The sequence below is a fragment of the Caloenas nicobarica genome, chromosome 16 (assembly GCF_036013445.1).
Source record: "Caloenas nicobarica isolate bCalNic1 chromosome 16, bCalNic1.hap1, whole genome shotgun sequence".
Classification (NCBI taxonomy): Eukaryota; Metazoa; Chordata; class Aves; order Columbiformes; family Columbidae; genus Caloenas; species Caloenas nicobarica.
The window spans coordinates 11,822,469-11,849,190 of record NC_088260.1 but is presented as its reverse complement, the minus strand read 5'-3'; the positions used below and the strand labels follow the sequence as shown (position 1 = coordinate 11,849,190).

General features: G+C 54.1%; 1 protein-coding gene and 1 long non-coding RNA gene across 2 annotated transcripts; one reads left to right on the top strand and one right to left on the bottom strand.

Annotated features, from left to right (window-relative positions):
* Positions 1-10,455: 10,455 nt before the first annotated feature.
* Positions 10,456-12,503, bottom strand: LOC135995421 (uncharacterized). The gene is made up of 3 exons (XR_010607103.1): positions 12,416-12,503; positions 11,620-11,687; positions 10,456-10,711 (listed from the first exon to the last, which is right to left on the bottom strand). It is a non-coding gene; the product is annotated as an uncharacterized LOC135995421 (long non-coding RNA).
* A 306-nt stretch (positions 12,504-12,809) lies between these two features.
* On the top strand, positions 12,810-26,644 carry TBX3 (T-box transcription factor 3). Its single transcript, XM_065646685.1, has 8 exons — positions 12,810-13,214; positions 13,798-14,242; positions 16,040-16,307; positions 17,549-17,695; positions 19,738-19,814; positions 21,093-21,250; positions 22,970-23,673; positions 24,469-26,644. Exons 2-8 carry the CDS (start codon positions 13,848-13,850, stop codon positions 24,916-24,918), a joined length of 2,199 nt encoding a protein of 732 aa, XP_065502757.1. The 5' UTR covers positions 12,810-13,214; positions 13,798-13,847; the 3' UTR covers positions 24,919-26,644.
* Positions 26,645-26,722: the final 78 nt, after the last annotated feature.

Genomic DNA, 26,722 nt, shown 5'->3' with positions numbered 1-26,722 from the left:
CGGTGGAAAAGGTCCGTCTGTCCCTTCCTCGGGCTCTCCCAGCCTCACGCTGCGTGGGGGACCCTGCCCCGTCTCCTCCCGGCCCCGTCCCGCTGGGTTAACGGAGCCTGGGACACGGACCGAGCCCCTGACAGATCTCTCCAGGGACACCTCACTTTGTCCCTCCTTCCGGGGGACAGCGGGGTCCCCTCCCCACCTGAGAGCACGTAAAGCGTCTCGGGGCGTGCGGGGGGGACCCCACACCCAGCTGTGAGTTCCCGTGTGCTGAGGGCTCCCCCTCTCTGCTCCCCTCGCTCCAGCCCGGCCAGGCTCCCCAGTGGCCCCGGACAGCACCGGGGAACCCCGGCGTGCGGCTGCCGTCCCCGGAGCTCCGTTCTCGGGACACTGGCACGGCGGGGAGTAACATTTGCCTTCCATGCCAAAGATTTTTCTCCCGTAAGGATTCCTCTCCCGCAGCCGGAGGGAAGGTGCTGCCGGATCCCTCGCTCCTTCCCAGCTCTTTTTCCTTGTCCCTCCTTCCTGCCAGCCGGACCCTTCAGGGCAGACGGCGGAGAGAGGGTGCCTGGGAATTCACCTTTCTGAGAGTGAAGGGAAACTCCCTTTTTCCAGCCGGAGTGACACCCTGGCAGGACTCCGCTGGCCTGGGCCCGCGGGGCTCCGCCGCCTGCCCGCCCTGCCCGTTCTGCCTGCGCTGCCCGCCGGCGGGGCGGCCCGGGGAGCCCCGCTCCTGGCCGCGGGGACCGGGGAGGCAGCAGGTGACAAGCCGTGATTTCCTTGAGGAAAACAGGCCAGGGAGGAGGAGAAACCAGCCGGCGCTGCCAGGCTTTCGGCGGGGAACGGCGGCCGAGGCTGTTCCGCGGGTGCTCAGCGGGGACCGCCCCGTCCAGCTCCGCGGGGAAAACTCCCTCCAGACACGGGGCCCGGCTCCTTCCCTGCCCTGTGGGGAAAGGCAAAGCGTGGAGAACCAACACCAGTCCTCCAAACACAAACACGGGCGAAGCCGCACGTGTCCGGCTGGGGACCCCTCGCACTCCGAGGGGCCGCGGGCAGCCCCGGTTTGGGGGGCACCGGGGGCTCCACCGCCGCCTCCAAGTTCGTAGGATGGTTTCACCCACTCGGGAAAAGGGGTCTATTATTTTTTTCCCTCTCTTTCGGACCGGCCTCTTGCGGCGTCGGGCTGTTTGCAGGGCGGAGGGAAGGTGATGTGGTTTGCTCAGGTTGCGAGGGGAGGATTGTGTGCCACTGTTGATTAAACGCTCTCCCCGAAAGATGGTATCCGACATGAGATAATGAGGCTCTGTGACTGGCCCCAGGTTCCCTTTAAGTTTTCCCATGGACTCGAGCTGTCGCCGGTTCACAAAACGACAGTGTAAGACAGCACCACGCTACTCAGATCCAATTTACGGCGCACAAAAGCTGATCCCCAAATCCCCACTAACAAACCGGGACCCGCAGACAATTCCGATAATGTTTAGTTTTTATTCATTTCTCGACTAATTAACTGGAATCCCACCTCCTCTCCCCCCCTCTTGACAGTGCCCAATTAATCCGCAATGTATGTCAAAGGTCTGGAACCCACTGTAAACTGCTGAACCTTTGCAAAGATTTGTGTGTCTCTATATTGATCTGATTAGGACCGGGATGCTTTTTCCTCGCTATTACTGCGTGCAAAATAAATATGTCGCGCTTTTATTTTGTCCCAAAAGCTTTACTTTCCCCAGCACTAATAGGATTTCTCCAAGGCGCCTTCAAACCTCCCTGAATGTTCATGGAAAGGATTGGGTTGTGTGGTGGTTGGTCGTTTGGGCTTTTTTTTTTTTTAATTTTATCAGGGTCTCTAAAGGGAATCAAGCAATAAAGTTATTTGCGAGACAGGAGGGGAGCGGCTGTGTGTGACAGAGGGTTTAGAGTACATCTGGATTCGCTGTGAAATGCCCCGTCTTGAAAAATAAACAGCAGCAGGGAAGGCTAGGAGTGCGATAGCTCTTTTTGGGGGGCTAAACCTTTTCTGGGGAGACAGGCTCGGTCGGTGGGAGCGCGGCTGCCCGGCGGAGCGGAGCCGTCGCTGGGGCTGGGGGAGCTCGTTTCTAATCTTCGGAGGGAGCGAATATAAAAGAGGAATTTATTAGCTTTCAGGCCATCAGAGGGATAAACATTGATTTTATTGACCTAATTATGGGCCAAATGACTCCTTCCATCGATCACGTAAAATACTTAATTTGGAGAAAAACAGGCGCGGGCGCCCGGAGGCGGGGAGGGGAGCGGGTGGATATGCTGCAAAAGGGAAAGAAAAGCAAAAGCTAGAAAATGTATGGAGGGGTATTAATGCAGTTAACGTGCCCGTCGCGCTGGAGCTCAAGCCCTGTCTTCCAGACGTTACAGTGCGGATGTTTTGCAAACTAAAGCTTTTATGTCGAATTCCAATCCGGCCAGTCAATTTGGCTAAAATAGCATTAAACAAATGGACAGCGGTTTATTTATATTCCGCTCTCCCTGTATTTTATAGACAGAGAAGAATTAACTCGAAATGTTATTTTACAAGCACAAGACAACACGTCGTTTGAGCCCGAGAGCAGCGATTTCTCGTAATGAGAGTAGGCTCGACACTAATAAAGAAGCAAACAGGCTCTTTTCTCTGCTTAAACCCAGCTACTGTCCCCAGAGCTTTGCTACGGGGCGGGATTGTCGTTTCACGGCGGGGAGGGCGCACCTGAAGGCACCTGCCTCCGGGAGGGGGACAGAGAGGGGCTCTGGAGTGACCGGCTCCTTTCCTGGTCTTGCCCGGACGAGCAGGGCTCACAAAACGCGATTTTGTTTCACTTTCTGGCGGGTGACAGCGAGACCTGGCTTTGGATTTATTTGCTTGAGATTTTTTTTGGGGGGTAGTCACTGTATTTCGGGGAGGGAGGCGGTGCGGGACGAGGGGAGGTTTTGGCAGGGTGTTTGCTCCCCTCTTATTTCACCTGAAATATTAGATCTCGTGCACCTTCAGCCGGCCTCAAATGTAAGAGGAGGGTGGTGGATATTTTTAGTTCATCTGGTTTGTAAGACTCGATCTTTCCCTTCCCGGTCCCTAAGCTCGGTTTAGCGCTTCCTTCGCCCCGCCGCGTTATTCATCCATGACGACGAATTCTGCAGCTCAGGGGCTGCCTCCTGTGCAGCCAAACTCTCATCGCCTAGATTTGAACTTCCCTCATCCCCTTCACCCCCGCTTCCCCACCACCCACCCCCGGGCCCGCTTATTCTGCGTGACCCGGGGTTCCCCGCCGAAGGAGGCAGAGATACTCTCCACCGGGGCACGTATTGTCTCTCAGCCCATAAACGCCTGGCTGTCACTTCTAATAGTTCTTTTATTGCAATTTGGTGCCACTGCTCCAGCCGCTGCCCCCCTCCTTGCCTCCAAGTCCCCGTCGTCCCCACCCCAACCCGGGGCAGAGCTGGGGGTGCCCGGGGCCGGGGGAGCGGGGCCGCTCAGGTGAGCACCGCTGCGGCAGGTGAGAGCGGGCGGCCGCCGCGCCATCCCGTGGCCGGAGCCCACGGAGCGTCCCGCGGGGCCAGCCCGACCCTCCGCGGGCCCCGGCGACGGGGACCCCCGCGCCCTCTCCCCGCCCGCGGTGGGAGCGCGGAGCGCTCGGTTCAGCCGGCGTTCACTCCCTCCTTCCCTCCCTCCCGCTCTCTCTTATTAAGATAGAGCTTTATGCAGAACATCTGTAAGGGAAGGCAAAATAAATGACAACACTTTTACACCACTTCCTACTTAACTCCTCTTTTTATGTGGCTGCTCTGGATTTTCCGACGCTTTGTACTGCTCCAATCTTGTTTGGATGTTTGTACATGTAATACTCTGCCCACTTCAGCTCTTGGGACGGGCTTGTCATGTATTTTCTTTCTCTTTTTTCTTTTTTTTTTTTTTCCTCTCCCACTCTCATCCCAGCCTGCAGAGAGTCTTTCACAATATGCTCTGCTCACTTTGCTGTCAGGGGAAGAGCAGCAGGATTTGTGCTGCATCTGTAGCCTGCACCAGGGCAGGGGCAAACAGCTACACAAGTGGCGGGCATTAATCATGCCTTGTATTTGCAGAAGGTGAGCTCCATGCACGGTGCACCCACTTATTCGCTTTTAAAATCCCCCTTTCTCCTTCCAGTCCGTCGCCTTCCTGTCTCCACTGAACAGCATTTTTCCCTGACCTGGGATCCGGACAATTGTCCTAATGGTATTTAAAGAAAACACGGATTACACATTCATTAATGGTTTTCTCCCTTATTTAGACTGTAACCTCAGAAGCTCAGGGCGCCCTGTGCTCAGAGCGTGTGTCAAGCCTCATTCTAACGAGGAAAAAGCTCTTTGGAGGGGTGGGGTGGTGGCTTCCACGGCCCCCGAGGTGATTTGGGCGCCCGAATGCACTTCATGAACCGGGAACCACTTTCCCGGCTCAGTTTAAGCTCCCAACCCCCCCCAGAACTGGTACCAAAGTGGTAATAAAGTGACTCTGCTCTCGGGGAGCGCGTTCTCCTTATCCAGAGGATCAGAAGTGATGCCCCGGCTCCCCGTCTGTTTTTTCCTACCCCATCTCCCGTCTAACTGGAATTATTTCCTCCGCCGTCGCTTTTCCGAAACCGCCTGTGAGTGTTTTAGCTTCCCTTTAAGTCCATGCCATTAAAGAAGCGGCTGCAGCAACAGGTGAGCGGGCATTTTTCAGGGGTAGAAGGTGGCGGCCGGTGGCCCCGGGGGGGCTGCAGGCACCGAGCCGCCCAGGCGCGCATCGACCGCGGAGAATAGAACGATGCTCCGCACCGCGGAGCTCGGCGCCGGGCAGAGGGCGAGCCCCACGGCTCCCCAGCAAAACCTGCTGTGAGCAAACCTCCCAAACCTCTCCCCTCTAATCCCCGTTCCAGGAGGGGGAAAGGATCCGCTTGGTGAAGCGGAGCGAGAGCTGCACAAATATTGTTTACACCTGCGACGCGAAGTTGGCTGTGTTCTGCTCCCCTCGGCTTTAATTGGAAATCTTTTCCGTCTGCCCCAACTCCTGGATCATCTGGGTTTCATAAATTTTCACAACACCCCTGCTGCTCCAGAGAAAATGCTGCGGCAGGAGTCAGTTCTGCCCGTGTTTCTGAATCCCAGCAGAAGAGTAATTACCGGAGGAGCAAAAGTGGCCTGGGACTTGTTTTGGGTCTAGGGGAGGAAAGGGTGGGGGCGCGGGGAGAGATAAACCTGGCCATGAAGTGGGGGCTGTAAAGCTCATATATGTGTATACACACACATACGTATGTATAGAAAAGCAAGGAGCAAGTGCAAGATCGAAAGCAGAGCCTTTTCTGCAGACACGTGTGCCATTAAAAGCGAATAATTCAAAGTAGTTTTAAACTATAAAAACGTGGGATCTTTCCCCTTCTCCTACTTTTTTTTTTTGGAGGGGGGAATATACAGATCCCGTCTCCCCTTCTCAGATGACCTCGAAGGACCGGTTTTTTCACTTTCCCATGTGTGCGCGTTTGCGCTTTCCGGAAATCAATCTAAAGTTCGTTCAAAATACTAAACTAAAATAAAACAGCGCTGCAAAACCTCCCACGCCTTAAAGACGGAGAGGGAGCCCCCTTTTTTTTTTTTGTTCTGCCTATATATATATATATATATATGTTTCCATCTTATTGTGCTCCCCACGGAAATTATCTCCGGAGGTTTTTGCTGGATCGTGTGTGGATGTGTGAGCACGTAGAGAAACGAGCTTGCTGATGAAGCACCGGGGGCTGTCGGCGGGGCTGCCCGGAGCCCCCAGGGCAGGGGGCGGGGGTGAGGGTCTGGGCTGCCGGTCCCCCCTCCATCCCCGGTTGCCCCCGATTGCTCAGCCCCCGCGGGGGGTTGTCCCCTTGGAGCAGGGAGAGTTGGAAAGCGGTGGGGAAGGAGAAGAGGACTTTCTCCTTCCAACAACATCTTCAGGAGTGCCGCTGGGACGAAGCCCCTCGGCCCCTTCCCCTGCACGTCGGGTCTCAGCCTCAGGCCGGCCGAAGCGGCCAAGTTTTTGAGCGAAATTTGCCGCTACCCTAAAGTTTCCCAGGACTGAGCTGCCACATCTCGGCTGCATTTTGCAGCCCTCTTACGAAGGCAAGGACGGTAAAGCCGTTCCCTCGCCTTGCGCGGGCAGATGCCAGGGGTCAAACATACAAAGGGGCTGCAGGGGAAGACAAAAAAAACATTCCTAGCTGCCCCCAAACCTTCTAACCGGGCACTGAAAAAAATAAAGCGCTTCCCTTCGTCCCCAGATTTTTTTTTTTTTTTTTAATTTCTCTGCGCTGGGGATACTTTGGGCTCTGTTTCAAGCGAGAGGGAATGAGTGAAGTGAAATTACTAGGGACACGCTCACGCCGTGGGTCCCCCACCGCCGCGACCCGGAGCTCTTCTGGTGCCCAAACGCGTCGGGAACATCCACTTTTAGCCGTTTTTTGAAGTCCCGCAGCCCATGGCGAGAGCGATGCCAGGCGCGGGGTCCCGCCGGGACACCCCGGGGTCAGGGTGAATTCTCTTGGGCATGTCGAAGGCTCGGGGCTTGCAACAAACGTCGCGTACAGGCAGGAGTTGTCCCCTGCCTCCTCTTCTCTTTCATGTATCTCCTGCCTTGGGGTGTGCGTGTGGGGGTTATAGCTCTTTTTAATTGAAACCTAGTAAGGAAAATAGTAATGGATACCAGGCTCCGATGGAGAATACGTGTCCACGGCTACATGATGAGTGTTAGTTCAGCAGACTTGAAGAAGCCGATTCTTCTCCTCTGTCATTTCTCTATTGACAGCAGCCCCTATTAGATTTACCATGTCCTTTTGCAACAGCTGGTCAACCCCCCCGCTCCCCCAGGCCGAGGTATCAATCGATGGCCGGGTGACTTGGTGGCATGTGGAAGAAAATGGGAGCAAAGTGTGTGTCAGCGTCAGTGCCAGAGGCTCCCGGATCCCCTCCTTGCTTTGATGTCACCCGGAGTTTACCGTGTCCCCGGTGGTGCTCAGCATCACTCCGCAGCCCCGGGGGATGCTGCCCACCCACCCCTCGGGCCGGGGCGGGGGGATGGAGATGGGAAAGGCTCCGGTTCTGGGTTGTTAAAGAACACGGCTGATGGTCAAGGCAGATAAAATCGGTTTCTTTGCCGGGTACTCTCGAGTGCCTTGTTCTACTGGGTCTGCAGGGAGGCGGGGGGGGGAGCAAATGCCGCATCTGGAGAGCTGGAGGAACCGTCCCTCCACGGTGCTGTTGTTATGTTGTGTGTGTGTTTAAATAATTGAATAAACGTATCCACTCCTTCCCTCTTTCTCCCTCGCACGCAGACACACACACAAAGACAGCATTGAAAAGATAGATCTGTTTGACCATAGGAAACGACAATTAGCGCTACTTCCTGAGCGGCAAACTGTATGTATATGCCTGGCTATTTAAAGAAAAAAAAAACCCACAACTTATCCAAATAGTGAACTCTGTTCAGGATTTCTGCTTGGCCAAGGGTGGTGGAAGCAGAAGGATGGGTGCAAAGAGGGCGATGGAGGGCACAGGGCTTTCATTTTGCCTCTGCCGGCAACACATCGTTGAGAAGAACAAGACCGGGGGGAGGTGGAAAGGGCTGCAGGGGCTGCGTGTGCAGCAGGGGATGCTTTGTAGCAAGGGGAAACCGAGTGGTGCAAAGACAGCTGGAAAAGGGTAAAAGAGATGTGAGCTGAGAAGGGAAGCGGACGAGCCCCAAACCTTGCTGTGCCCTGGTCAGTGAGGCTGGGCCCCACTGGGAGGTGGAGGGGAAAGCTGCCAGAAATGGCTCTGGGTGCTCCTTTATTTTCTTCTGTCATTGGTGGTAAAGTCGACGCGACCGGAGAGCATCAGAGCCGGCTGGGGACGGGAACAAAGTGAACACAGGTCTTGTGGGGAGGGGAGGAACTGAGTCAGGACTGGCGATCTGAGCGTGAGTGATGTTTGTGAGGGGAGTGAAAACATCATCATCCTGGAGCCCTGATGTTTGGGCTCCCCCTGGTAGGAGCCAGGCCAAGGCCAGGGGTGCTCAGGAGGAGCCAGGAGCTGGGGGCTGTTTGCGGCAGAGGCAGGCAGAGAAGGGCAGGCAGCTGTGGTGACCCCAGGCCAGGGGGGTGGTGCTGCCTGACCCCGCAGCGGCTCTGCCATGGTCGTGCTGCGCTGCTCCCACCAGGCTGGGATGAGCTGTGCCAGGGACACAAGCAGCCTTTCCTGGGGGGACACATCCTAGTGAGGGCTGGAGGGTGAGAAACCTCTCTAGCTGCTGCTTTCCTCCCTTTTTTTTGACTTGATGCTCCAGTGAGGCATGTGTAATGCAGTCTCTGGGCTCTCCCTGGCCCTGCAAACCTTGAGCCTGGCTGTGCTGTGAAGGGGAGCTGACCCCACTGTTCCCCACTCCATTCTGTTCAGAGAGATGGGAACAGCCCCTTTGATTGGAGTGGGATACGATGGGGCCCTCCCTGCTGAGGGAGAGACATGGGGATTTTTTTCTGCTTGCTATTTCTGATACTTTACTGTGCTTTTTGGTTCTGAGCAGGTTATTTGGCAAAAACGTCAGGCCAGGCTTTCCATGAAATTCAACTGGCAATTAGAGGCAGGGTTCTGCCAAAGGGAAAAGCAAAGAGCTGCTGTAGTGACCCCCCCTCCTCGTAGCAGTTTATATAGTTCAAGTGTATAGACTCACTCCCTAAGGGACGCACTTCATTACACTGTGGCCTGCAGTGCCACTCTGGGATGGAGCTGGGTCAACACGGCCCCCATTTACTGACACCTTTTCCTGGGCTGGGGAAGGGCCTGCATAGGGCAGGGGGAAGAGTTTCCCTCGGAAGAAGCGTGTAATCACTGCTTGCCAGACGCCCCCCATGCTCCAGCCAGTATTTACTGCAAGCCTGCCAAAGTAAACCAGCCCGCTGCATTTTATTTCGGATAAACACAGCGCGGCCACGGTGGGGTGTTGCTTTCCGAAGGGCTGGAGACAGACAGGAGGCTGCGGCGCCGGGGGAAAGGGAGGGAAGAGAGGGATGAATCCTGCAGGGTGCAGGGTGGGTGGCAAGCAGGATGGCTCTGGGCCCCTGGGGGTGGTTGGGACCGGCAGCGCGATGAGGAAATGCATAGGTAGGATGCAAAACCCCACTTAAATTGTGCATGTTGGCCCTGTACCGGGCCTTGTCCTCTCCTGCAGAGCCCCTGCGAGCACCCAACACAGGCATGGGTGCAAGGGACACATCAGATTTTGCTGTCGGAGCAGGGATTTGCAGTGGCCCCCGGGGATGAATCCCTCCTGGTTGCACACACCCACGCAACATCTCCACGTACACAGAGGCTGTGTAGCACGCACGCAGCCCCGCCACACACTTTCACACACCTCAGAGCTGCTCCCGCAGGCCTGGGAGAAGACGTGTGGGCCCAAAAACTGGGCTGCCTTTATTTTCCTCTTGCCTCCTTCCTCCAGCTGGCTCTTCAGGCCACCGGGAGAGAGGCAGAGCCTCTCTCCTCCCACACCTCCAACACACACACACACACGGGGCCGGCTCGCTGCACACCCCGAGCTCTCGTGCAAACACCAAAAGTTGCTTAGGAGGGTGAAATCTGAGCAAGCGGAGCTCTCCCAGCCGCTCAACCACCAAAGACCCAGGGTCTGGCCAGCTCCGTGTTCCCTCCAGCCTGGACTGAACCAGGGGAAACCCAGTGAGGTGCTGGCGGATGGCGGCATCAGGGAGCTGGGAAGAGAAGGTGGGAGCCGCCTTTAGCTCTTTGCGCTCTGAGATTAGAGAGACCCGGCCTGGCTGCTCTCCGAGGAGACAGCGGAGACCTTTCATGCCTCTTTGAAGAGCCAAGATAGTGTCGGCCTTGGTGCGAGCCTAGCTTGCAGACGGGCCGGGAGGCGCGGGGGCAGCCGGCTATCGCAGATATCGCCCTTGCCTCCCCCCGCGATCCCACCTCCACCCCGCTCCCGGCCCGTCGCTATCAGCCGCCCTCATCTCGTTTTTTCTTTTTTTTTTTCCATTTTCCGTACACCCCCTTCTACCCCTTCGCTTTGCCATTCGTTTTTTTGCGGATCTCTTAATTTATTTCTGCGCCTCGCTCATTTATTTATTTCTGGCAAAGAGGCGGCTAACAAGTAGCTGGAAGCACTGGCCAATATTTAACTAAGATGGCTGGCCATCAGGTCCCTTTTGTTTGCTTGCAAATTAATCATCCAGCGCGCAGTCGGCGCCAGGGTAGATTTATCACACACAGAAGGGGGAATGAGGCGGCCGAAGGGAGACAAAGACTGTTCGCACCTTCCCGCTTTTGATCTTAGATTAGTGCAGCCTCCCTTCATAATACGAGTCTCCAGGGGGCTTCGTCGGGGAGGTCACTCGGAACTGGCGGAAGTTTGCACGCCATTAGCCAGACGCTGAAATTGGAAATCATAAGCGGCAAACATTTTTATTTTCCTCCGCGGGCCGCTGCGCGGGTGGGTGCCGAGCGCGGTGCAAGGTGCGGGGCGGGCGCGGAGGGCGGCAGCGACTCCCGTCCCTGCCGCGGCGCCGAGGGCGCGCACCGGCGGGGCGGGCGCGGGGGTCGGGGCGCGGCGGGGCTGGGAGCGGCTGAGCTTGTCCCGCGGGAGCCCGTGGGTCCCTCCTGGTCCCCGGCAAAGAGCGGCGGCCCGGCTGGGGCAAATTGCGGCAAACTTCTTGAAGCCGCTGGGCGTTTGTTGTGGGCTCTGATAAAGAGAAGGTGTACGGTTTGGGGCTTCCCACCGCGGCAGCGGCTGGAAGCAGGAGCCCGAGAACCGGTTCCGAGCAGAGGTTGTAAAGACTCGCTTCCTTCGTTAGTAACTAGCTGCACAGCTCAGCCGAGCGCTGTGTGGGTACCCAAGCTCCTGGCTCCGTGAAACACATCAGACTTTAGCCCCCCCCCCATCCTCTTTGAACGCATTACTCCCGCTTCCTTTCCTCCCTCCTCCTCTTTTTTCCTCCATCCACTCCCACCCCCGACCAAAGCGGAGATATTTTGGTGAACGCAAAGCGATCCTAGACGCTGGTTACTACAGGGACTTCACCAAGCTGGCGCCAAGCGCTCTTAACCATGTGCGTCAAAAATGCAATGTTAGAAGAGCTAATCACTTTAGAGGTTCCGCTCCCATCTGCGCGCAGCCAGCGCCGAGCCCCTGCGCTCCGCTGCTCCGCTCCCGGAGGATTATCTTCCCTCTTGAAAGCAGGATGGGGGGATTGTCGGGAGAGCCCCCAGGGCCCCCCAACGGGGCGGGGGGGAATGATAATTCGGCACACCCCCGGCGCTGGGATATCCCTCCTGACACACGCGTGGGCGCCCCGTGCCCTGCGTGCCCACGGCTCCCACCGACACGCGTCCACACGAAACACCGTGTTGCTGCCCTGCACTGTCACTCCCCCGGGAACATGCCTCTCCTCCCCAGAAACTTCCCAGGCGCGGATCCTGCCCGGCTTTTCCCTCTCAGTGGGGCCAGTGCAGGCCCACGCGTGATGCCTTCCCCAGGGGGTAGCTGGCTCCATGCGAGCCCGGGCACGGGGGCACCCGGGGATGGGCCCCCCCGGCCCGGCGCTGCCCGGGCGCAGGGAAAGCCGCACTTCCCGTCTCCTCCCCGCGCACCTCATGGAAGAGGAGGGGTGTGGAAGCGTAACCCTCTCGGCGCCGGTGCCAGCCGAGTGGCCTTAATCCTCAGAGCCGAAGAAAGAAAGAAAGAAAGAAAGAAAGAAAGAAAAAAAAAATTTTAAAAATTCCCGTTTTCCAGTCGCGCTCCCCCCCCCGCCCTCCCCGACCCGGCGCGATTAGCAACCGCCGGGGCCGGGGCTGAGCCGAACGGCGGCCCCAGCCCGCCTCGCAGCAGCCTGCAGCCGCCCACGACAACAATAATAACGGCGGCGGCGGCCGCTGGGGCAGTCGGAGCCGAGCCCCGCGCCGAGGGGAGCCCCGCGGAGCCAGCCCCTGGCCGGCTGCCACCCCCCCGGGGCTCGCCCCCAGATTTGCGGGGGGAAGGAAAGAGCCTGCCCCCCCCCCCCCCCGCCTAGGAGTGCTGTCTCGTTTGAAGAAAGCAACTTTCCCGTAGCGAGAGAACGGGGGGCGGGGGTGCTGCGGGAGATGGGGGTGTCACAAACCCCGGCGGCTGCAGGAACCGGCGGCAGCTGCGACGCGGCGGGGATGGGCGTGCGGCCGCCCGGGCCCCGCGGCCGCCCGGGGTGGGTCCGGCGCTCTGGGCGGGGTGGGGGGGATCCCCCCAGTTGCGGGCTGGGCAGAACTTGGCAGCGCCCGGCCCGGCTGGGGTGCGGAGCGGCGGGGGGAACACCCCTATTCGGACCCCAGCACCACGCGTGGAGCCCCACCCGCTCCCGGCGCCCCCCGCCGCCTCTCCAGTGCTGCCGGCAGCCGCTGCTTTGGAAGCTCCTACCGGGGCAGGCGGCTGGAGGAGGGAGCGAGCACTGGAAATGCCCAGCCTGCCATCTCGCCGGGGCCGGGGCCGGGGCCGGGGGGTGAGGCGGCCCCGAACACCCCCCTCTAGAGGCGGGTACTCTCGGCCGCCCTCCCCGGGCGCTGCCTGCTCCCTCCCCTCTGATCATGTTGACATATTCACACGGCCCGGAGTACTAGTGATGCTTTGCTGCAGCGTTACAGTTTCCGACACCTTCTTTTTATAACTCGGCTCTGTCCCCCTTCCACTCGACCTGTCAAAACCACGCCTATGGAGCCACACAATTGGTCCGAAAGCGTCAAAGAGCCAATCAAGGAGGCTCCAGCTCCCTTGTAACCCACAACACATCCATACAATCTGGTGCACGCAGAGCACAGACTCACAGGGAATTCTCAGAGCTGAGAGGCTCCTTCTCCCTCTCTCTCTTTTTCCTCTCTTTCTTCCCCCCCTTTTTCTCTTCCTTTCTCTTTCCCTCTCTCTTTCTCCCTCTCTCCTTTTCTGAAGCGCTGCTGGAGAGGAGACAAGAGTGTAATTCTTCCTTCTTTTTTTTTTTTTTTTTTTTTTTTTTTTTTAAGGCAGAGTGAAAGAGAAAGAGAGGGGGAAAAAATTTTTAAAAGGAAAGGAGGAGGGTGAAAGAAAGAAGAGATCCTGATGGAAATCAGGGCACCCTGACCAACTCCTGCTTGGAGAGGGGGGAAGGCGAGGCGGAAACGAGATTTCCCTACAAGTTTTTGCTGCTGAAGGTTGCTCAGGAGCCTTCCTCGGTCGGCGAGGGGGGGTGGGTTTGTTTGCTTCTTTCTGCTTTCCCTCCCTTCCCAGCCTCTGCTCTGCAGCCTGACCGTACGGAGGAAAGGTGGAGGGGTGGGGGGGAGGGGGGGGAAAGAGCCAGTCACCCAAAAAGAAAACCCAGCTTCGAGCCGTCACCCTCCGCCACGAAAGAAGAGAAGAGGGATTGAGACTAAGAGAAAAAAGAAGAAGAAAAAAAAAAGGATCTCGGCTTGTCCAGCCCTTCTGCGGCAACAGGAACAGGCAGCGAACCCGGTGGATTTTTTTTTTTTTCCCCGTCTTCAGCGTTTCTTTTCCAGCGCAAGGACTTCCACTCAGGAGAAAAAAAAAAAAAAATACAATCCTGCAGAGACCGAACACAGAAAAAACAAGACTAATAATGAACAATCCTGTTAATCCGCTGTCCCGAGGGCTGGGGATGTGCTCCCGCTCGGGAAGTTGTAGGCTGTAGAAGTTCTGCCTCTCCCCCATGTACTGTGCTGTCTAGAGCTTGTTTCCCCCCAACCCTATTTTTTGGTGCTTTATTGCTGTTATTGTTATTATCTTAATTTTTCTTCTTCATGATGTGCTGTTAGAAACCACTCCGGGACTACTCCAGCAGTAGGAAGATCGAGGAGTGGAGTGGATGAATATACCGATGAGAGATCCAGTAATCCCTGGGACAAGCATGGCTTATCATCCTTTTTTACCTCACCGGGCACCGGACTTTGCCATGAGCGCTGTGTTGGGACATCAGCCTCCCTTCTTCCCGGCTCTGGCTTTGCCTCCCAATGGGGCAGCCGCCCTCTCCCTTCCCGGGGCTCTGGCTAAACCCATCATGGATCAGTTAGTGGGGGCTGCAGAGACTGGTATCCCCTTTTCTTCCCTGGGTCACCAGGCAGCAGCCCATCTGAGGCCTTTAAAAACTCTGGAGCCAGAAGAGGAGGTGGAAGATGACCCGAAAGTGCATCTGGAAGCCAAAGAGCTTTGGGAGCAATTCCATAAAAGAGGCACGGAGATGGTGATTACCAAATCGGGAAGGTAGGTCTGGGTCGGGGGTTCGTGCCTTTCCTCCCCCTCCTCTCCCCCACCCCTCAATCTCTGCACCCCGCTCCAGAGCAAGGCTCTTTCCCCGAAAAATTCGTCCATGAAGCTCCTTTCGCTTGGGACTATGGGAAGTTTTTAGGCAGCTGAAGATCCGAGCTCATCTCGGGCACCACTTTGCAGGGAAAGTCTCAAGCACGACCCGGCCCTGCTCGGAGTGCGTGTGCAGGGGGCGAGAGGGTCCCTTCATGGTTCAGTGGCTTAATGCTTTCTGGAGGAGACTGGTAGCAGAAAGAAAATAATTTGGGGGTGGAAAAGGAGCCGGCCTGATTTCAGGCTTACTGCACGGAGTTTTTCTTCCTTAAGAGAAGGGGAAAAAATATATTTGGAGCGGCGTATTGCTGCTGGTGAGGCGGGCGGGCAGATCGGCTCAGTTTATCAGTTGCTTCGCTTGTGTCTGTCTCTCTGCTGGGATCTAGGCTGTATTTGTGCTGACTAATTATATCTGGAAATGCACAAAAAGCTGACAAAAAGCCCCAGCGGTCCTGCAGCCGCTGCTATAGGGACAAGGAAGGTTTTGCAGCTCCGTGCTGCCTGTCGCTGTATTTATAAAACCTTCACGTGGGAATGAATGAACATACACGGCGCGTCCATTTCTGCTTTTAATAGCTTTACCCCTCTGAAATCCTTTTCTATATTCGCTACTCATTGACAGCTGTGCTCTTTTACAACTCTACCTATTGCTGCGACGAGCCGTAGGGAGAAAACCCCCTTCGTACCCGAGTGTTTTTCTAAGACACTCTCTTAGAAACCTCCCAAACAATTCGCGTGTAATTTGCCAGAATTACTTGAGGAAGCCACTCCTGAAAGTCTTCTTAGATGGCCTTCAGCTGAAGCTTCACCTACTTGTAGAGCACCAGTTGCTGAGGAAAAAAAGAAAAAAAATCTAAGAGCAGCAAGGAGGAGGGGGGAAAAAATCCCCTCGCCCATTTTACTGCTTTCCCGAAGTTTTCTCTGTTAATTGTGGTCAAAAGGGTTTTTTTGCGCGAAAGCCTCGGCGGGTATTAAGCGCTCTTACATGTTGCAAAGTCATGTGTTTCCTTTTAAGTTGAGATTGCCGAATGCCAACCGCTCGATATAATAAACAGCAAATTTGTGGTATCCTGTTGCAGTTTCGAGCTGGACTTGGGAGCGGAGGGGAGCGGGGTTTGCTGAGAACCCTCTGCACAAACGGGTTATCACCGGGAGGCTGGAGCGCTGGGAAACTCTCGGCAGCCACCCTGCCCTCACTGGAGGGGGGTTTTTTCTCCTCATTTGCAAAGTGAAAACCTCCCCTCCCCGCGCTTCGTCGGCGGACTGGGCTATAATAATGCGGAATATTTATTTTATCGGGGCGCGATCTGTTCCCATTTCTTTGTTTAGCAGGCGAAAAGGAAAATAATGAGAGATCTGAGAGCCCTAAATGAGGCTTTGCTGTTTAGGAATGGCAGAGAGTAGGCGCCTGCTGATTTCTAGGGAACACACGTACCTCTGCCCTCCGCCTCCCATCCCTGAGACCATTTTCTCCTGAAACTTTTAAACGTTTGAAAAACCTTTTCGCTGGGGATGTGGGGGGAAGCCCTTTTGCTGGGAGGGTGAACACACGACTTTTCTGCTTCTGAGAGCTGAAGCGATTGCTTGGTGGACGCGCTACGGAGATTTAGGAGCTTATTTAAACGCTGTAATTAATTTTATTTTCGTCTTGTGTTTTCTTTATCCCGCACCCCCCCCCCCCGCCCCCATCTCTGTCCATAGGAGAATGTTTCCTCCATTTAAAGTGAGATGCACTGGACTGGATAAAAAGGCCAAGTACATTTTATTGATGGATATTGTGGCAGCTGATGATTGTAGGTACAAATTCCATAATTCCCGGTGGATGGTAGCCGGCAAAGCTGACCCTGAAATGCCAAAGAGAATGTACATCCACCCGGACAGCCCGGCCACCGGCGAACAATGGATGTCCAAAGTCGTCACCTTTCACAAGCTGAAGCTCACTAACAACATCTCTGACAAGCACGGATTTGTGAGTGCCTTTTACACCTTCCTTTGCCCCCCCTTGCCCTCCCTCGCTGCCTGGCCGGAGCGGTGGGTCCCGGTGGGGGGATTCGACCCACAGCCCCGAATGGCAGCTGCCATGAGCGGTGAAAATGCGGGGAAAATGGGGGTTAAATACTCTCCGCCACGCACACGGGCGACATGTGTCTGTCCGGTTTATAATATCCCTTCATTTTTTTTCCCCACTATTGCCGAGGTCAGGATTAAACAGTCGAATTTATTCGGTAACCTCTCCGTGCCATTCTCCGTGCATTAACTTTAGAGATATATTTCCAGCATAGTGCAACTCGATATTTCTTGTAGCTGTGGTGGCTTTATATATGTCTCTCTATATTTTTTTAATAAAGGCGATCACACTTTTTAAGTGTAAGAAAATGATATGCATATGTGTATAAAGGTCTTAAAGGCCTAAGTATGCAAACATTTAAATATATATTAATCTGGATAATGTAAAGCAAGCCAGAGTGAAAATAAACAGGGACCAAAATCAGAGGTCAAGTTGCCCATTCATGTCTATCCACTCCTTTACATTTACTGGGTGTGCAGAGATAAAAACTTACCCTAAGAGTGAAATCAAACAAACCTGCTGATAAGTGCTCTGACGATCCTTGGCCATTTCTTTCTATTCCTGGGAAAGAGTCCGCCCTCGGAGCCGGGGGTTGCTGGTGGTGGCCGCGGTCAGGGGATCTCTAATGTGCCGAAGATTGCATTTGCTGGCTGTGATTTGATTAGACGATACATTTTTGCCTTTCGCAGAAGGCCTTAAGTGGATTGGGGCGAGCAATTAGACCTAGCCATGGCTCTCGCGGTGGTGTTGCTATTGTAGCTGCTGCTTTATTTTATTTTTATTTTTTTTTCCACGTCGAAATCAAAAGACATCGCGGCCGGAGCCCAAACAGCTTCTCCCCCTCTCCTAAGAGAGCTCTGCTGGGATTTTAACCGCCCCCCCCCGTCCCTTGGAGAGGTCCAGCAGAGAGCTGGAGCTGTCAGTGCTTTTTGTTGGATGCTGCAAAAGGCGTGTGCGTGTGTTTGGAGTGTGCTCGGCGGGGAGGAGGAGTGAGGGGAGGAAGGAGAGGGAAGGCAAATTAGAGAGGAGAAAGTGCCGATGGCCGGGGGAAGTGCGAGGCGGGGGTATCGCTCCAGCTGACCCTCTTCTTTCCTCCCCCCGCCGCCTTCTCTGCTGCCGGCCGCTTCTCCCCCCCTCCCCAGACCATTTTAAACTCCATGCACAAGTACCAGCCCCGGTTCCACATCGTCCGAGCCAACGATATTCTCAAGCTTCCCTATAGCACGTTCAGGACCTACGTTTTCCCGGAGACTGAATTCATCGCAGTGACCGCATACCAGAATGATAAGGTAAGGAGATTAAGAAAGGATTTGTTTTACGTGTTTTGGCTTTTAAGAGAGCTCTTACTCCGCGTTGTTCCCTTTAAAAATCACGAAGCCCGTCCCGTTCCTCTCTCCCTGTCTCCCTCCCTCGTCTTTCCCCCAAAACCTCTTTGATCCACCTTCGGGAAGGCGCCGAGGATGGGAATCGGGCACTCTCCAAATGCCCACCTCGGCGAAGACAAGTAAAAGGGAGATTGGGGGGGAAGAGGGGTGCTGTTTAAGGTTATTTTCCCTCCTTGGTATGGAGAAAGGGGGGGAAATGGACGGGATGGCGTGAGAATCGCTGCTCTTAGTGTGGATTTAATCTAAGACGCATCAGAAGAAAAAAAAAATCGGCTCCGTGTGTCGAAAGACAGAGTGGGGAGAGCAGCGGAGCTGGAGATTTTGTAATTCTTCCTGGCCTTTGTGCTGTTTTAGCTCCTTTAACAGCAGTTGGCAATAAGGCTGGAGCGCACGTCTGGTTCCTATTATTATTATATTATGATTTTTTTTTTGCATCCTGCAGTGTTTTATTATTTTTTGTGGTGCAGAAATATGCTCTGATCAGAGAGGGTTATCTCGCTTGAATTTAGCTGGAAGGTCTGAAAGAGCCGGTGTGAGAAAGTTTTGCAGTGCTGCAGACGCTGCCTTTCCATTTCTCCTGGTTTATTGTCACTTGCGACGAAGGTGGTATATTTGGGAGAGCGGCAAACGGCGAATTTACGATAATTAAGTCAAGTGGAAGGAAGCGAAGGAGCCAAAAAAAGGGGCTTTGATTTTTTTTCTGTCTATAAATTATAACTTTGCGTGTGCGTTAAGCGCAGAGGGTCTGGATGTGCAGCGCCCGCTCGCTGCGGCTTCCCCGTTCCTTCGCTATTAAAAATTAAAGGGCGAAGTGTGGGGGGGTCCTGCACCCTTCTACCCTCAGTTTCCAAAAAGTCACTTCTCCGGGGTTGGGCTATTTTCCTCGCTTTCCGCGGCCGAGCGCTTGCAAGGAAACGGGAAAAAAAAAAAAAAAAAAAAGTGTAGAGAGTAGACTTTGCTTTGGGACTTATCAGCAGGGCTGTTCGCCCCGGTCTATCAGCTGAGGCCGGCTTGGTTGAAGGGCAGGAATGAGCTTATTTGTGTGATTGCCACGAAATGAGCTGGAAAGCGGCGGGTCGGGAGCCGCCACGCCGGCGGGTCAGGAGCCACGGCTGGATCACCTGGATCAAAAAAGTCCCGCTGGTTTTTAGCAGTGGGTTTTCCTGCCTCTCACTCAGCCGCAGACAGGGGTTTTCTCTTCGGGGTCGTGCTCTGCTTTTCAAATTGGAGGGTTGGGGGGAGCTGCGGATAGGCGGCATCCCCGTCCCTGTCGCCCGCGTCCCGTTATAGCGACGGGACCCCCCCCCGGCCGCCTTTAAATCCACCTCGGCGCATCGTACAGGGCACAGGGTGCTTCGCACCTCCCCCCCCCCCATCCCTACAAACGCAGGAAGGAACAGTCATTCCCTGCGATAACCCGAATCGCGACGAAACCCCCAAGCAGTCACAAAAAAAAAAACTAACTTAAACCCCCCCTCTTAAAAAAAAAAAAAAATCAACTGGCTCCTGGCACCCCCGGCGCCCCAATACACACGCACACGCGGAGCATAATGCGATTATATGAAGTATTTTATTATAGCGAGGGGGTGGGTATGATTCCTTTGCGGTTTAATTATGGCATTTAAAGAGTTTTAAGCACAGGCATAACTTGCATGGATCGCATTGCACGGCTAAATTAATTCCGATGCGGTGGCAGCAACACGGGGCTCTTTCATTGCCACCACAGCCCGGGGGACTGGGGACAAGCTGCCTCCAAAGCGGCTCGGGAAAACACGGAGATTCACCCCAAAACCAGGGACCTTTGCCCCCTTCCCTGTCCTGCTCCTAATGAAGTTCTGCCGGTGCTGAGGGAATGGGGGAGAGGTTATTCTGTTGGTTTTTAATGTAAAATCTCCTTATTTCTGCCCCAACCCCCTGCTTTTTTTTTTTTTTTCTCTATCCTATAGATCACTCAATTAAAAATTGACAACAACCCCTTTGCCAAAGGTTTTCGGGACACCGGGAATGGAAGGAGGGAAAAAAGGTGAGTCTGGATAGATTATATATAGATGTCCCGTTTGGCTTTCATGTGTAAAGCTCAGAACATGTGCAGAGATCAAAATCGCCAAACCACACTTTTTTCCCCAAATTCGCCAAAATTCATAAGGATCTTGTCGCTAATTAAGGGAAAACTGATTGAGTGGGAATTCTTTCCTGCTTTCCACGTTTATTTTTTACATCGCAGGGATGGCTGGCCAAAGGGATGGTGATATACTAAGCAAATATCACTGGAGAAAGAAGTTTCCCTTAAAATTTTGGGAGGATTGTAACATTATAGTGTGTATCTGGGATTGGGAAAGAGGGAGAAGTGAGGGCAGAGCTGATCGCTGGTTGAATCTCCTTTGGCCTTTTCCCGGGGACTGTATCAAAAAGACTGAAGTATAGAGGAGAAGCATATAAATAAACTGTTTTGACAGAGGTGTCTCCTGAATATGGAAGTAATTAGTGATAGAAGATTCTTTATTTTTTCCAAAAGCAGCAGGACACAGCTTGTGCCCCAGGTAGATGGACGGATAGAACTCATTTTAGTGGGTCTCAAGATTTTTATTTTTAATATTGGAGAAAATAGGGAAAGGGATTATTTTTTTCCTTTGATGAGGCCTTTGTTTTGGTTAGTTAGAGCAGACAGGATATTTCAGCCATTTGCACTAGGGTTTGGATAATTAATAAATCGGTCTGTTTATCTTTTTTTTAACCAAAAAAAAGCAAGGGGGAAATGTAGTGTGAGACAAGAGGCCTTTCTCCCTGCCCAGCACACACACACGCCAGCTCCTCTTGTCTGTCAGTGTGAAAATAAAGCCAACGCTGGAGCCACAGGACGGAAATGATTTCTAATTTCTCTCTAAATATAAATAGATTTTTTACTCCGGGTTAATTGTTGGTGAAAAGATTACATAAAGTGCCTAACAAAATAACCACTTCCTAGCAATCTTAGCAACCATTAAGATGGCTCATATCTCTGGAACATCCTCGCGTTTTTAAAAGCTCATCTCCAGGGAATGCTTCCCTCTCCCCTCTGCCCCTTCTCTTTAATATCTGCCCTTGCTGAGGAGCTGCTCAACCGCTTCCAAGAAATCTCCTCTCATTAGCAGCCAAGTCCTGCCTGCGAGAAAACACGCTCCCTCCTCGAGGGGACCTTGGCCCTTAATTCCCCCGCTCCGACCATCCCCAAACAGGGTCTCCAGAAGGGATGAGGGGTCCTGGGGGGGAGTCCCGGGGGGGTGCCGAGGTCCGCTCGCCCAGCGGGTGCGTGTGCCCGCAGGAAGCAGCTGACCCTGCAGTCCATGCGGGTGTACGACGAGAGGCAGAAGAAGGAAAATCCCACCTCGGATGAGTCGTCCAATGAGCAGACGGCCTTCAAGTGCTTCGCCCAGTCCTCCTGCCCCGCCGTGCCCACCGTCGGCACCTCCAGCCTCAAAGGTGAGACCTGTGTCCCCCGGATGCCACCCGGGTCCCTGGGCGCCTGCTCTGCGGGGGTATGGATCCAACCTCTGCACCCTCTGGCATTTCTTCCTTCCTTCTGTCCTTCCTTCCTTTATCTTTCCTCATTTTCTCTGTTTTCTCTCTTTCCTCTTGCTTCTCTCTCTTTCCTCTTGCTTCTCTCTCTTTCCTCTTGCTTCTCTCTCTTTCCTCTTGCTTCTCTCTCTTTCCTCTTGCTTCTCTCTCTTTCCTCTTGCTTCTCTCTCTTTCCTCTTGCTTCTCTCTCTTTCCTCTTGCTTCTCTCTCTTTCCTCTTGCTTCTCTCTCTTTCCTCTTGCTTCTCTCTCTTTCCTCTTGCTTCTCTCTCTTTCCTCTTGCTTCTCTCTCTTCTTTCTCTCTCTCTCTTCTTTCTCTCTCTCTCTTCTTTCTCTCTCTCTCTTCTTTCTCTCTCTCTCTTCTTTCTCTCTCTCTCTTCTTTCTCTCTCTCTCTTTTTTTTTCCTGCTCTTTTTATCTTTTTCTTTGTCTCACTCTTCTTTTTTTTTTCCTTCCTTCCTTCCTTCCTTCTTTCTCTAACATTCTTTCTTTCCTTCTTTCTCTAACCTTCTTTCTTTCCGCTTCTTTCTCTTTCTTTCCCTTTCTCCCCCTCTTTTTCTCTCTCTTTCTCACTCTCTGTCCTCACTCACTCATTCTCTCTCTCCCCCCGGCCTCCCTCTCCTCCCGCTGCACATTCATTCCTCCCCTTCTTGGTTCAGAAAGGAGCCAGCTCCGAGTCAAGGGAGCAAAGACAGACCACGGGGCAAAAGTTCAAAACTGGAGTCACTCCATTAATATTCCTCTCTGAATCTGCTATTAGAGGAAGGATCTTTTCCCTGGATACAGTCCCGAACTTTGTTATAGAAAAGTCACCCTCGATTTCTCTCCGTGCGGGGTTGGGAGCTGTCTGCAGCTCTCTCACATGTATTAATCCATCCAGGGGCGGGGGGGTGCAGGGGGAGGAGGAAACAACCTCTTTTTTGTTGTTGCCTTACTCGTTTGTTTAAAGTCCTGCCGAGCTGAGGGGAGGGGAGCTGGGAGGGGACCCGAAAAGCAAACCAGAGCTTCGCACCTGGGGCGCTGAAATTAGGAGATGAAGTGCAGAGGAATCCAACGAAGCCGTGCATGCTTTTGGGGAGGAGGAGGAGGCAGGGGGGGGGTCCAGGGAGTGATGGAGGCGACCGTGTGTGTTTTTTTTTTTTTTTTCTAAGTTTGCCCATCGAAAGGGTTGGAAACTTTGGCGAAGTTCTCAGGAGAAGCAGCCCCAAGACTCTCTAAACCTGCCGAGAGGACGCTGTTGTCCCTGCCGGGGCCGGGGGGGGCTCACCGGGGGTTCCCCGCCGCCCGGGCAGCCGCGGGTGCCGCTTCCCCGGGCAGCCCCGGCAGAGCGGAGCCGCTGGCCCCGGGCCCGCCCGGCTGGGGGGTCTCTCCTCCGGGCCGCCGCTTTGTTTCGCAGCCAGTTTTGCTGCGCTGTGTAAAACTCGGGTTGGCTCGGATGTGGCGGGCGGTGGGAGCCGGGGGAATGTATTTATTTATATAAGAAAAATAATAATAAAAAAAAGAGGGAAGTATTTACATTTAAATCTCTGGCCGGCCAGGAAGCCTTTCTGCCCCCTTTCCCAACCCGACGGGGTTTGAAGGGACGTGCTGTGCCGGATCCCAGCCCCGCTTCCCTTTGTCTTGCAGATCTCTGCCCCAGCGAGGGAGACAGCGATGCAGACAGCAAAGACGATCCCTTGCTAGAAGCCAACGAGTCGGGCAAAATCAGCACGACCACCGCCACCACCCCAGCACCGGCCAGCTCCGCCGCGGCCGCGGGAGACGACCCCCGGGACAAGGGGGGCAGCCCCTCCAAAAGCCACTTCTTCCCCGGCGACTCAGCGGGGAGTCGGAGCCGAGAGAGGACGGAAAAAGTCCCTCCGGACTCCCGGCATAGCCCAGCTACTATCTCTTCCAGCACCCGAGGGGGAAGCCTGAGCGGCGAGGAACTGAAAAGCCCCCTCAGGGATGGTCCCAAAGTAGATGAGAACCGGCTCCTGGGTAAAGAGCCCTTCGCCCCCCTCACGGTCCAGACCGACAGCACGGCCCACCTGAGCCAGGGACACTTGCAAAACCTCGGCTTCCCCCCTGCCCTGGCCGGCCAGCAGTTCTTCAACCCGCTGGGGAACGGGCACCCGCTGCTGCTGCACCCCGGGCAGTTCGCCATGGGGGGGGCTTTCTCCGGCATGGCCGCGGGGATGGGGCCCCTGCTCGCCACCGTCTCCGGGGCATCTGCCGGTGTCTCAGGACTGGACAACACGGTCATGGCCACGGCGGCGGCCCAGGGACTCTCGGGAGCATCGGCGGCTGCTTTGCCTTTCCATCTGCAGCAGCACGTCCTGGCTTCTCAGGTACCGCGTCCCCCCCGCCACTGCCCCTCCGGAGCAGGGGAGGCTCCGTCCCGGGGGAATGGGGGAGGCAGCGGAAAACCCCCTTTAGCCTCCCAGCAGCGGGTTCCCACCCCAGCTCTCTCCGCAGAGGCAGGCGGTGGGTTTGGGGGAAAGTCAGAGGTGGGAAAACCCCAGGGTGGGGGGCGGGGAGAGTGGGGGTGGCCCAGCTTGAACTCCCGGAGCTCTCCCACTCGTCCTCTAGCTCCTGTGCTCCCTGGGACACTGTGCCAGGCCTCTGTCCCTCCCCCCCGCCTCCCCCGTGGCTTGGCGGCTCCTCGGGAAGTCCCAGCGCGCAGCTCCGCGCTGCGGGGCGCGTCCCAGCCTGCGGAGCGGAGCCGCCGTCATGGGAGGGGGGAATACCCGGGGCTGCCCTGCCGGGGGGCAGCTGTACCTGCGGGAAGAGAAATAAAAGAAAATCTCCCTGCGAAGGAAAAGGAGGAGAGTGGGGAGTGAGACAGCACGGTCCTTGTCTCATTTCGTCCCTCTCCCCTCTCTTGGGCCATGACCCCCCCGGCGGGGTGGGGGCTGTGCAGGACAGAGCTGGCTCGAGGGGGGGTCCGAGTGGTTTTGGCCTCAGCACCGGCAGGACGGGTCTTCATCCCCTCCCGTGGGCAGCAGCAGCTTGGCCACTGTCAGCTCTCCAATGGCGTGTGCGAGGAGGGGGTGTGTGCTGGCGCGGGGGTGCCATGGACCATCCCCCGGGGGAAGATGTGCAGGCCGGTAACCCTTCCCTTTCTCTCTCCTCCCCTCCCGCAGGGCCTGGCCATGTCTCCCTTCGGAAGCCTCTTCCCTTACCCCTACACCTACATGGCGGCGGCGGCCGCCGCTTCCAGCGCAGCCTCCAGCTCGGTGCACCGGCACCCGTTCCTCAACGCCGTGCGGCCGCGGCTCCGCTACAGCCCCTACCCGCTGCCCGTCCCCCTGCCCGACGGCAGCAGCCTCCTCACCACCGCCCTGCCCGGCCTGGCCACCGGCTCCGGCGAAGGCAAAGCGGGGGGGTTACCCACCACCAGCCCCGGTTCCGTGCCCCTGGACTCCGCCTCGGACCTCACCAGCCGCTCGTCCACCCTCTCCTCCGGCTCCGTCTCTCTCTCCCCCAAACTGGGAGCAGACAAGGAGGCGGCGACCAGTGAACTGCAAAACATCCAGCGTCTGGTCAGTGGGCTCGACCCCAAGCAGGACAGATCCCGCAGCGGCTCCCCATAACCCCCCCGGCCTCCGGGAGCTCATTTCAAATCAGTCTTGCAGTGCACTTTGTTTGAAAGAAACCACATCCTCCACCCGCGAGTTATTTTTTTTTTACCCCCCTCTTTTTATTTTGTTTCTTCCTCCCCTTTCTATTTTTTTTTTTTTTAATTTTTAAATATAAAATCGCCCGGCGTTTTGTGCGTGCTTATCAACAACAAGGTATCTGGCGAAGCAGGGGGGTGAGGAGGGCAGGGAGAAGATGGTGGATGGGGGAGCGGAGCCGAGGTGGGAGCGCTGGGTCGGAGGCTGCTCGCAGGGAGCAGGCTGGCCGGGCCGGGTCACCGGCGGGGTTGTGGCATCCTCCTTTATTTTTTTTGTTTGTTTGTTTTTAATTAACTGTGTAAAAAAAAAATCAGAAAAAAAGAGAAAAAAATCCTAAAAGCAAAAAATAAAAGAAAAAAAAATCAAACAAACGTATGAATAAAAATTAAGTAAGAGAAGTGATTTTTTTCATTCCGAAAGAGAAGTATGTAAGTAACTTGCATATCGGTTCTTTAACAGTTGTTTCCTGGGCGGGTTGTTACCGACAACCCCCTTAGTCAATATTAAGGGAAGCTGTGCGTTTAAAATATTATTGTGATGTCTGAGAGCCAGTTGGTGGCTTTTTTGCATGTTCCATAGTAGTCTGCTTTTTTTTGGGGCGGGGAGGTATTTTTTATTTCGGTGGGGTTTTGTTGTTTATTTTTAATGCTCGTTTCAAATCCCAGGGAAAAATTAATAATAATAATAATAATAAAAGCAAAAATAAGACCCTCGTCCCTCTACCTTAAACATCCTCCCTGTAGCAACAACAATAAGAAGTGTAGTTGGAAAGAAAAAAAAAAGTGAATTTATTTTATCTAAAAACCTCTGTAGCTTGACTGTAGGTTTATCACAGCTTTCCCTCTTAATTTTATATGCAATAACAAGGTTTAAACATACTGAGAAGAGCGGACACTATTATTAAAACAAAGTATTTATGTAATTATTTGATAACTCTTGTAAATACGTGGAATATGAATACTCGAAATTAAACTTTAATTTATTGACATTGTACATATCTCTGTAAATACGATTGCAGCTGTCTTTTTTTCTTCTGTTTTTGTTTTTAGTCGTTTTCATTTCAAGTTCGTAATTCTTTTAAACATACCCCCCCACCCAGAGGAGAAATACCCCCATTTCTGAGGGCTCACTTTTTAAACCCAGAGTTCACCCCAGAAAACCCCACCTCGTCCTTCTGTAGAGGAGCCGAATGCAAAAGGCAAAGCAGAAATAAACAGAATTAATCAAAGACCTTAAAAAAAAATAAAAGGGAGAAAAAGAAAAAGCAATGTGCCATGGTAGCTTTTAATCCTCCAGTTTTTCAGTGTTCAAAGCTCTACTTTCCTTATAAAATATCAACAACAACAAAGATATATGTTAATACATGACAACAGGCTTCTCCTGTGGCTTGAGAGAGAGAGAAAAAAAAAGGAAGATTCTAGGATTTTCTTTACTTCGTATTATTTTTCCCCATTTCCTTGGTGTGTCAAGAAACAACCCCACGATGGAGTTTTACTACTGTGCTTATTGTTGTCTTTGTTTGAGTGAGTGCATATTTTCTTGGCTTGAAAGTCAGGTGCTCAGAGCTGGTTCAAAGAGAAAAAAAAAAAATGAAGGTATATTTTGTGTTATATAAATGTTGAGAAGTTCTTGCTATTTTTTTTCCTGTATTTTTTTTTTCTTCCCCTTTTAAAAGTCGCTGAAGTTTCAATAAATTTTTATTGAAATGTCTTGGGCGTAC